The 11,807-nt window shown below is 49.1% G+C and overlaps 1 protein-coding gene across 1 annotated transcript; it reads left to right on the forward strand.

Moving 5' to 3' along the window:
- Nucleotides 1–3,966: 3,966 nt before the first annotated feature.
- On the forward strand, nt 3,967–4,899 carry LOC311216163 (olfactory receptor 14C36-like; the record flags this gene model as incomplete). The annotated part of the gene is made up of 1 exon (XM_084297707.1): nt 3,967–4,899. The coding sequence occupies one exon, from the start codon at nt 3,967–3,969 to the stop codon at nt 4,897–4,899; it is 933 nt and encodes a 310-aa protein (XP_084153833.1).
- Between the last annotated feature and the right edge of the window lie 6,908 nt (nt 4,900–11,807).

Genomic DNA, 11,807 nt, shown 5'->3' on the forward strand with positions numbered 1-11,807 from the left:
CAATTGTCCTGGTGCTTATTAGCAACTTCCTGGCTCCTTCCAGAGCTTCTTATCCATTGTGGGGATACTGATTCTGGCTGGGACAGAGTTCTTCTGCAGTGCAGCCCCTGTGGTGCTGTGTTTTTGATATGTGACCAGAGCAGTGTTGGTCACCCACGGCTGTAGTCGCTGTTCCTGTGCAGTGTTTGCACAGCATCAAGGCCTTCTCTGCTTCTCACTCTGCCCCACCATCGAGTCGGCTTCCACTAGACCAGGTTGCTCAAAGTCCCATCCAACCTAGTCTTGAATACTTCCAGGGACAGGGCATCCACAGCTTCCCTGGGCAGCCTGTTCCGCTTCCTTACCACCCTTTAAGTCAAGAACTTCTTTCTAATAGCTAATCTAAATCTACTCTCTTTCAGTTTAAAACCATTACCGCTACTCCTATCATGACACTCTGATGAAGAGTCCGTCCCCAGCTTTCCTGTAGGCCCCCTATTGGTACTGGAAGGGCTCTTTAAGGTCTCCCCAGAGCCTTCTCTTGTCCAGACCGAACAAACCCAACTTCCTCAGCATGTTCCTAGGAAAAGGGCTGCAGCCCATTGATCCTCATGGATCTCCTCTGGACTCCTTCTAATAGATACACATCCTTATTGGGGCCTCAGAGCTGAACACAGTACTTGAACTGTGGCCTCACAAGCCCTCCTAACAGATCAACATTCACTCCCGACTTGGTGTCAACTGCAAACTTACTGAGGGTGCACTCGATCCCCTCATCCACATCATTGATGGAGATATTGAAGAGAACAGGCCACAGTACGGGGCCCTGCGGGACACTAAGGACAGGCCTCCATCTGCATTTATTCACATTTACCATGACTCTTTGGGCCAGTTTTTAACCCAAAAAAGCGTACCCGTCCAAGCCTTGAGCAGCCAGTTTCTCTGGAGAATGTTGTGGGAAAAGACAGAAAAGCCTTACTGCGGTCTAGGTAGAGCACATCCACAGCCTTTCCCTCATCCTCTGCGAGCATCACCTTGTCACACCTTGAGATCTGATTTGCCAAGCGGGACCTGCCTTTGACAAACCTATGCTGACTGGGCCTGATCACCTGGTTGTTCTGGAAGCATTGTGTGATGGAATTCAAGATAATCTGCTCCAAGAGCTTCCCCAGGACCGAGTTCAGACTGACAGGCTTGTAGTTCCACGATCCTCCTTCCAGCCGTTTTGTAGGTGACCATCACAGTTGCTAGTCACCAGTTGACTGATAGCCAGGAGTGCCAATAAATGATGGAAGGCAGCTTGGTTGAGCACTTCTGTTAGCTCCCTCAGCACCCTCGGATATATCTCATCTTGCTCCATAGACTTGTGAACACCCTCCATGAGGGATGCCGTACGAGCAGTGGTGCCTGCTCACCAGAAACCAGGACAGCTTATACAGAGCTGCCTTACGAGGGGCCTGGCCACCAAGAAAATCTGAGTTATCCGACTCAGCTCAGATGTGATGTGACACCACATGGACAAGTGTCTACAAATAGCCAATAAAGAGGTACAGGTCTGGGAATCTCTAGGCAATCCTGGTTTGGAGAGGATTAAGGGCTATGACAAGGCTGAAAGTCCCAGCAGGACTCAGGTCTTTGTGTCCATGGCTATGGCTGTTGTCTCTGTCACTGAGGCCTATGAGGAGACAGCTTATCATTAAAGCACCAGGGCCTCATTGCCTCCTCGCCCCCACCCATGAAACAGGCAGGGGTTCGTACCATTCTCCTGCACTTGGCCATGCACATCCCCATCTCCTACTGCACCACAAAGAGCCCTGACCAACCTGTCAAGGGAAAGGATCTCACTTCCCAAGCGCTTGGGGTCAAGGCCAGGCCCTTGTGCTTGGTGAAACACATTCAGTTTTCCTACATATCAGTGTCACCTTCACATTGCCTTTGTCTCCTTGTCCTCACTGCCTCCAGGGTTCTGCTCTAACGAGCTCCAAGGGAGGCTGTGTCAGTGCTGGCCCTCAGGGGGACACTGCAGGAAACTTGCCTCTGACTTGGACTTCTGGCAAAATGTCTTCAATTGTCTCTAAGTGCCTGAGGTTTGTGGGCTCATCAGCAAAGCCCCCAGAGGGGTGATTGCAGTGCCTTGGGTTGGTGCTGTGCTGCTGAGCTGGGCCGGGCTCATGGGACAGAGAGAGCTCGTGGCAAGAGGGCCCTGGTGCAGATAGACAGCTGTGCCCAGGAGCAGCTCCTCTGCACAGCTCAGCAGGGCTGGGGGCTCTGACCGCAGCTGACACACAGAGAGGAGAGAAGGAGAGAGGGCTTGGAGGCACTGAGGAGCGCAACAACAGAGGGCAGCGTGTGGCAGGACACATCTGCAGGCTCTTGACACCGTGAGGCTCTGGCAGCAGGGCACTGCAGGTGGGGTTGCCAAGGGGTCTTGTACAGCTGGCACATCCGATGGCTGATAGCATCTGTGAGGATGTGTCTTATTCTACCTGTAATGTGGCATAGAAGATGCTTTAGAGAATGATATTTTTGAGGGGGCATTTTAGCAGGAAGACCGAGTCTTGGTTTATCTGAAATGGAAGACTTGCTTGGATTCTGTGCTTTCAGATTCTTGGTGTGGAGGGAAGGCAGGGTTCATGACAATGAATTGTCTGGATTGTACAGGAGACTGAGACTGCAAGAGTATTGCAGGGAGAGATCAATATGGCAGCAATTAATGTGATCAGATCCCTTCAGGCACCTCAGCCTGAAGACTGAAACAACAATGTTTGTTGTCTCCTCAGGGCTTGTCAGGTCTTCAGGAGCTGCAACCCCTGTGATGTCCTGTACTCAGGAAGCACACAGCTTGTTGGATGGGGTCTGTGAGCAAGGACATGGCAGATACATGGGGACAGAGATCCTGTTTCCAGCAGGGACATAGGAAGGCAGTAGAGATATGAGCAGGGCAGGTGGTGAGAGGGAGCTGCTGCCAGAAATGCTTTGTTAGGGAGTGCTCGGGCACCTCCCTGCGATCCCCTGCAGGGTAGGTGTCTTCCCTGGGACACCCCCTGCTCTCCTCTCCCTCCAGCACAGCCTCTGCCCTCAAGCCCCAGGTGTCCCCTGCAGGAGCTGCCTTGTCTGCAGGCAGAGCTGCAGCACAGGAGGGTCTGCTGAGTGTCCGTCTGTCCCTCCCTGGCCTTGCCTCCCCTGGCAGCAGCACGCTGGCATTCCTCCTGGCTTCTCCAGCTGGCCGTGCTGCTGCTGGTCTTGTTCCCAGGCTGGCTGGGGATGGGGGTTTCACATGCCCATGGCGTGTGCCCTCGGTGTGCTTGGGTCGAGGGACAGGGTGAGGGGTGTGGAGATGGGCACTTTGAGCCTGGATTCCTCTGCTCTCAGCGGGGTCTTCGTTCTTTTCAATCAAACATGTGAATAGAACTTTCCTGCAGCTCTCACAGGCAGCTGAAACCACACTTGGTGGACAGACTGGCCTGAAGAAGACTGTGCACTAAAGTGACAGTCCCTTTTTCTCTGATAATGATCTGCAAGGATTCCCTTTGAGTTCAGCACAAATAGCCAGGGTTTGTGACTTGGAAACACTCCTCAGGAGTGGTGGGACAGAGGAAACAAAAAAATCAAATAAATCAATCAATCTATCAATCAATCAATAAATAAGGCTCCACAACTCTGCTCTGCAGTTTGGTGAACTGGGAGCAATACTGGGGCAAAACATTTTGTGATCAAGAAGGAAGTGAAACCAACATTACCACATGTTCCTCTTCACCTCTTGCTGTAGGACAGGGCTGACTACTGCACTGCCCACAGTAGAGCCCCCTGTTCCAACAAACACCCTCAGGCAGAATGAATTATGATGCATGAAAGGGATCTGCTAAATGTCACAATATAGGTGATGATTTTAAATGAGAAAGAGCATTCGTTTCCCTCTGATACATTTCTTGTACTTTATTACTCTCATCCTCTTCTTTTTTCAGGATCAAATCCTGAAAAAAACAGATGCCCAACAGCAGCACCATCACTGAGTTCCTCCTGCTGGCATTCGCAGACACGCGTGAGCTGCAGCTCCTGCACTTCGCGCTCTTCCTGGGCATCTACCTGGCTGCCCTCCTGGGCAACGGCCTCATCCTCAGCGCCATAGCCTGCCACCACCGCCTCCACACCCCCATGTACTTCTTCCTGCTCAGCCTCGCCCTCCTCGACCTGGGCTGCATCTCCACCACTCTGCCCAAAGCCATGGCCAATGCCCTCTGGAACACCAGGGCCATCTCCTATCAAGGCTGTGCTGCTCAGGTCTTTTTCTTTCTCTTCTTCATATCAGCAGAATATTATAGCCTTACTATCATGGCCTACGACCGCTACGTTGCCATCTGCAAGCCCCTGCACTACGGGAGCCTCCTGGGCAGCAGAGCTTGTGCCCAGATGGCAGCAGCTGCCTGGGGCAGTGGCTTTCTCATTGTTGTCCTGCACACAGCCAACACATTTTCCCTGCCCCTCTGCCAAGGCAATGCTGTGGACCAGTTCTTCTGTGAAATCCCCCACATCCTCAAGCTCTCCTGCTCAGATGCCTACCTCACAGAAGTTGGCATCCTTGTGTTTAGTGTTTCTTTAGTCCTTGGTTGTTTTGTTTTCATTGTTTTCTCCTATGTTCAGATCTTCAGGGCAGTGCTGAGGATGCCCTCTGAGCAGGGCCGGCACAAAGCCTTTTCCAGGTGCCTCCCTCACCTGGCCGTCGTCTCCCTTTTTGTCAGCACTGTCACATCTGCCTCCCTGAAGCGTCCATCAAACTCATTCCCATCCCTGGACCTGGTGATGTCATTTTTATACTCAGTGGTGCCTGCAGCACTGAACCCCGTCATCTACAGCATGAGGAACCAGGAAGTGAAGCATGTTATAAAGAAACAATTTACACATTTGTTAAAGCATCACTAAAGTTCTCATCAATTTATCCATTCTTGTAGCATATCCAAAAAGAGTTCAGAGAATCTTTCATTTCTCATGTACTTTAGAACTAGTTTTGCTAATACGTGATAACATTTTGAGTTAAATATTAATTTTAGCAGACTGCCTGTTATTTATTTTAATTGCTATAATCAGGTAGTCTAATTTACCTATAGAACTAGGCTTCCTCAGTAGATATAGACAATAAAAAATCCATGAGAACCTCACTGGTCTGAGCTGACATCTCTTCCCATCCCCTCCAGAGTTGGGGGAGCAGCCCCAGCACGCAGGAGGGGCTCGGGGCCAAGAACCCAGCTGACACATGCAGGAGCAGCCCTGGTGGTACTCGGGGCTGCCCCTCACTGCCCGCTGGGCTCTGCCTTTCTGCTGCCTTCAGGTCGGGGCTGCTGCTTCCCTGGAGCCATGGCCATGGCCAGCAGCAGGACGTGGCCTTGTCACTGCTGCTCTCTTTCAGCTTCCACATTATGCTTCTTTCCGTGTTAGTCTTGAGGTCTCATATGCCATGGTGACAGTCCTGTTGTGTCTCCAGTGGTATCCCTGTGGCTGCTGACAGCAGCAGGCACTGTGCAGCCCTGGGTCACTGCTGAGCAGGGGCTTGCAGTGCGGGATGGCTGGGCTGTGCTCAGCCATGCCCCAGGAGATGACCTTGCTCTCTTCCTCCCCAACACTCCCCACACGGGGCAGGCCCTCAGGAAACACCCCTGAGCCTGGAGATGCACCAACCTGCTGCGCTGAGGTGCCACTACTGCAGGAGGAGAGGGGAGGGTTGGAGAGACACGTGGAGCCTGCAGGCAAGAGTGGTGTGGCCTGGGGAAGTGAGTGGAAAATTTACCCTTATCCTGGGTAACTTATCCTGGGAAAAGTTACCCTGGAGCCATAGGAGCCATTCTGGAAAGAAAACTTGTAGGCAGGAAGCGCACTTTTGTGATGGTGCCGAACTGCTGGGCACATGTTCAGGGTGCTTCAATGGACTTTTATGTCCTTTTCCATCATGTATTAAGTGCCACTTTTCTCAGAAATAGAGTACCCAACAGAGCAGTGACAGATACTCTGAGATCATGAAAGCCACCAGAAAGATGTCCCTAAGAATATGACTGATATAGTGAGGTCAGGAGAAGCCCTGGTCAGGAGAAATGTGAGATTTGGAAGAGAGAATAGGACTATCCAGCAGAAACTAAAGATTTTGTAAAAGGTGAGTTGGTTCAGGCTATGTGGAAGGTGCTGTAACTGTGTCTCAAAACACTTATATGAGGCTATTCCCCAGCTTCAAAGAGTAAACTTAATTCCTAAATTTAAATGCTACTCCACACCCAGACAGGAATCGACTACTCCTATGCCTGACCTCTAAGTATGCACTGAAGCCAAAACTCAGCCCATAGCCTCTTTCCCTTACCCTTACTCTCTTGCTTACATTGATCCCTGTCCTTCACACTAGATTTAAATGCTCAATTTAAGCCTACAATTATTGGAAAAACTAAACAAACCCAAAATCATGAAGCTTTTCCATACTTTAAGCACAGACCTGATACCAACGCAGAACACCAAACCCTCCCAATAAATCTTTCTTTAAACTCAAACCCAGAAAGGTGAGCCCTAGTCCCTGATGCCATGCATGAATATCTAACAGCTGATTCCCTTGTTCCTGTACATTGACTTCCTCACCTTCAGCCCCTCTCCTAACCCTTACCTTTAGGTACTGTACTGGGTCTGGCCCTTGGTGCAGGCCAAGAACTGTGAGGCTGCAATGCAGTCACATGGCATGCAAAGATGGATGTGAGGGGTCATGGGTCTGATCAGCTTGTGGGCCACAAGGAGGAGATGGGTGGGAATGCTCTGAGGAGCTCAGCTCTGCCTTAGGGTCTCCTGCCCCAGCAGGAGCAATGTGACTGTGGCAGGGACTGTGAGGTCACTTCTGTCTCTGCACTTGATAGGGCAGCAGCAGGAATGTGTCACGCAAAGGGACCGGGAGGTCACTTGTGTCTGGAGGTGGCAGGTCAGCCTTGACTTCTCCCTGGGATCTGCACTTTTGGGCTGACATCTGGCAGTGGCCCTGCATGGCCAGCAGAAGGCACCTGCTTGGCATGCTGACTGGGGGATCCCCTCTGCCTACACACCCAGGAGGACCCAGGCAGAAAGAAGGCCCCAACATGGGTTGTCCTGTCCCTTCTGCTTGAGTCCATGACTGGGCAGCAGCAGGCACAAGGCTTGGCTGTGTCTAGCCAAGAAGCTGCAAGGCCAGCAGCAGGCCCCTGGCTTGGAAGCTGCTGCTGAGGTGACTTGTGTCTGGTTGGCTGAGAGGCCGCAAGGAACCTGCTGGGTTGGGCTGCCTACTTCAGGAGTGGTTTCCACCATGGTGGAGCCTGCTTTGGTAATAGGAAAGAGCAGGAGAGAAAAATGACCATGGAGTATACACTGGAAGTTACACATTGGCCACGAGGAGGAAGAAATTTCTCTCAAAGGGTTGTGCTGTTGTCACCCTCTGATCAGACCCTGGCTTTGTGTTTCAAGGAACAGCTGGCGAGGGATGAGGAAACATGGGTGAAAGCAAGGGATGAGAGCAAGATGGTGAACAGAGATGGGTGTCTGCAGACGTCAAGGAAATAGGGGAAAGTGTGGGACAAAATAGGAAAGCCTTCAGAGGAGAAGGCAGAGTGCTGGTAAAAGTGGAAGGCCCCAACAGCCCTAAGGTTTTTGTCACCTTGGCTAGAGCTTATGAGGAGATATGCTATATTCATTGTGATGGGGCCTCATTGATTTCTTTCAACCCTGTGCATCAGCTCGGAATTGTCATACCGCTGTTCTTCTCATGGTATCACACTGCCCACCACATCCCACAGATCCCTAGGAAAAGCCCTGAGCCAGACGTGGGGGAGCAGGATTTTCTCTCCCAGTAGCTGGTGGCAGGCTTCAGCCCTTCTGCTTTATCAAAGCAAACAAAGACGTTTCTCTGCACAGTGCCTTTGCCTGTCTGTAATCATGGCCTCCAATTATCTGCCCTAACAAGTCTCTGGGGAGGTTGTCTTAGTAATAACCCTCAGTGGCGCCAATTAATACTCCAAGTCACTTCAACTTTTCCTTCTGACTTTACTTGTTCAAGCGGTTACATCATTGTCCTCTCAGTACCTGAGCGTCACAGGCTCATCACCAAAATACAGCATGGACCTCATTAGAATGAAGAAACTCCTAGCATCTCCTCTATACTTTTGTCCAGGACTTCAAGACTTGTACAACTATTTGGAGAGTTTTCATGGTATATTTAAGGATGAAGATTGCATAAAGCACCTAATAAAAATCTCTTCTCATCTTAAAGGATGCATTTAGTTGAATTTCAGTTTGAGGTACTACTCTCTAATTGGTATTGATCCAGGGTGTCTCCTTCGGAGATATGCTTAGGGAGGAAAAGTAGACTCTGGAGGTCTGACACTGCATGGACAACCTTGCTCCTCACCACCCCAGCCCTGCCATTTCTCTCAATGGCCACCTGGTGCTTGCTTCTCATTTCCTTACACCAGACTTCACTCAAGGCTGCAGCTGGATGCTACGGCACCTTTGCAGCAGCTTCTACCTGCTTTCCTAAGAGATGTGGCTGTACACAGGTGCAGAAGGGTCTTTGTTATTTCTAACCAAAGAAAATGAAATCATGCAGCAATTTTTAAAATAAAATAAAATAAAATAAAATAAAATAAAATAAAATAAAATAAAATAAAATAAAATAAAATAAAATAAAATAATAAAAATCCTCCTCATCTTCTATTCCTCCTCTGAGGTTTACCTTCCCAAAACATTGAATGTACAAGAAATATTTTATAGTGATAGATATGAAATTATGAACAATAGCGTTAGCATTGATCCATACCATATTATTTCAATGATAAAGGTTGAGGTTCTTGCTAAAAGAAAAAAAAAATACAGATTGCTGATGGATGGGCAAGCTGGGCTGCTTCTACCTCATGCTCAAAGCAGCAACTGTAGTGTGAATGATCAAAGAGTAAGAGGAGGGAAAATCAGAACCATGGGAAGTGCATAGGTGCAGATAGGCAGCTGGAAAAGCTACATTCAGCATTGTCTGTTTAATCAAAACTTGTGGATGTGCCTGGAAGATGAGGGAGCACATCGTGACAGACTATGAGAGGACAATGCAACTACAGATGAACACCAGTATTTCTTCTCCTGTGATGAAAATACATCCTGAAAATTCACATTTCTTCATGGTAGAAACTACACTGTGTGACATTCCATGGAAGGGATTAAATCATTTGAAGTGACGAGTAGTTGCTCTATTAGTTAAGTACTGATGACATTACTGGGTATTGACACAGAACTTTGCTGTCTGACCATAAGCAATCAGGGAAAACCACCAGAGACCCGGTTGTATTTGAAGTACTTCGCTGGATTTGCAGCTATCAGAAAGGGCTTTCAGGAGACTGGAGCCTTTTGAGGGATTCAGGTGCAGCCAGGCGGAGTTCAAGGGTACCTCTACTGCTGGCAGTGGTCTTTACCCCTGCAACTACAGCCCAGTCCAGCACAAGAAACCTCTTCAAAGACAACACCCCTTCTTCAGTGAATTTTGGAAATTGACCTAAAGTTGAAATGGCCATTGGGAACCCAAGATACTCTCCTTTGTTCCTAGTAGACAGCTGAGCATCCATTTACCATCCTGGGACATCTGTGGAAAATTCAGGTTGCAAGACTCAAGAACAGGAAACTTCAAATAACTAGGATACAACCCATCATCTTGCCACACTTTGGGAATCCATCCCCTTCCAACTATGGGAATGAAAGTGCAAAATGCACTGAATCATGTTTCCCCAAAAGTACGGGAGTTTCCATCACTGGAGATACAAAAGCCCATCTGGAAATGGGCCTGGGCTGCCTGGTGTAGGTGTCCATGCTTGGCTAGTGTGGATGGCTACATGGTCTTTGGAGGTCCCCTCCACTCTCAGTGAACCTATCACTCTGCAGTGCCTGGCAGTGTTTCTGAGAACTTCTCTACAGTATCTTCAAACCTGGTGGACACTGGGTGCTCATGGGGCATAGGATCTTTTGGGGATGAATGTCCCACATGGCTGCTTCCCAAGCTGGGCCTTGCCCAGGGTCAGTCCCCTGCAGGGGAGAAAATGGTCCTTCTCCTGTTGGCTTTTCATGGCCTTCCTCTCAATACATGCTCTTCTCATCCTTGAACTCTTTTACTAAATACAGATGTCTAGGAGTGCTAGAGTACAGAATAGAAAACAGAGTAGTAGGAGTGCTGAGAAGTCAAAGGTGACCTGCCACCTACAGACACAGGTGACCTCACAGTCCCTTTGCGTGACACGTTCCTGCTGCTGCCCTATCAAATGCAGAAACAGAAGTGACCTCACAGTCCCTGCCTCAGTCATATTGCTCCTGCAGAGGCAGGAGATCCTGAGGCAGAGCTGACTTCTCTCTAGCCCCCTAGGTACCTGTTTTTCTCTTTCTTGGTTAGAGACTAAGCAAAGTTTTAGTGGGAGTGTGTGTTGTTCTGCTTGTGGTGTCATGTCTGTGGTTAAGGTATGGACAAGCTCTACGGTTTAGGGTATTTTTAGGTCTGCCAAGGAGTCTAGAGTTAAACAGAGAGTTTTCATGTTACTGTTAAGGGAAGGCAATAGGTTTAGCAAGAGAAAAAAAAAAAAAAAAAAAAGATTCCTTTCAGAGTATTGTAGTAGCATTTAGGTTTAGGCATTAAAATTACTGGCTCATGTAAGGTAAGGGCTATATGTGACTAGTTTAAGTCAGTGCTACCACAGCATCCACATTACATAAACACTCTTACTTCTATGAAATCATAAGTTTCTGCTGGCCAAGCTCTTCTTCCCATCCCGACATACCACATCTCTCTTGTCCAGGCTGCTCTTGACATCTCCATATCTTATTGGGATCAGCCTTCTGATGACATTCACGATCGCAGAGTATCTGTCTCATCTCTGTTGGCTCCTCCATTCCTGAGACAGTATTGGCCTGGTAGTTAGAAGAGAAAAGGACACAAAGATCCTTAGAAGCATCCTGCACAATGTGCCCATCAGTTCTGCACTGCCACAAAACTGCACTTCCTACCTACAAGTTTTGTTTCCAGAATGGCTTCTATGGAATCAGCGTTACTTTTTTTCTCTCATGCACGGTTCTGTTTTGGATATGCAGAGATGGAATAAGGAAAGTTAAGGAACAGATGGAACTGATCTTCTCAAGGGATGCAAGGAATAATAGGAAGGGATTCTACAGATACACTGCTCAGAAAAGAATGGCCAAGGAGAGCGTACTCCCTCTGATGGATGAGAAGGGTGCACTGGTAATGACAGACATGGAGAAGGCTGAGGGACTCAACAACTTCTTTCTCTCAGTCTTCCCTGCCAGTCAGGCTTCCCAAGTCTTTCATTTAAGTAAGTTCGCAGAACTTACTGTAAGCACTCAGTAAGTTCGTAGATGACACCAAGTTAGGTGCGTGTGTCGATCTGCTTGAGGGTAGGAAAGCTCTGCAGGAGGATCTGGATAGGCTGCACCGATGGGCTGAGGTCAACTGCATGAAGTTCAACAAGGCCAAGTGCCGGGTCCTGCACCTGGGGCGCAACAACCCCAAGCAGAGCTACAGACTGGGAGAGGAATGGTTGGAGAGCTGCCAGGCAGAGAAGGACCTGGGAGTGATGGTTGATAGTCGGCTGAATATGAGCCAGCAGTGTGCTCAGGTGGCCAAGAAGGCCAACGGCACCCTGGCTTGTATCAGGAACAGTGTGACCAGCAGGGCTAGGGAGGTGATCGTCCCCCTGTTCTCAGCTCTGGTGAGGCCGTACCTCGAGTACTGTGCTCAGTTTTGGGCCCCTCGCTACAAGAAGGACATGGAGGTGCTTGAGCGGGTGCAGAGAAGG

This window comes from Netta rufina, assembly GCF_964035555.1.
Source record: "Netta rufina genome assembly, chromosome: 18".
Taxonomy (NCBI): Eukaryota; Metazoa; Chordata; class Aves; order Anseriformes; family Anatidae; genus Netta; species Netta rufina.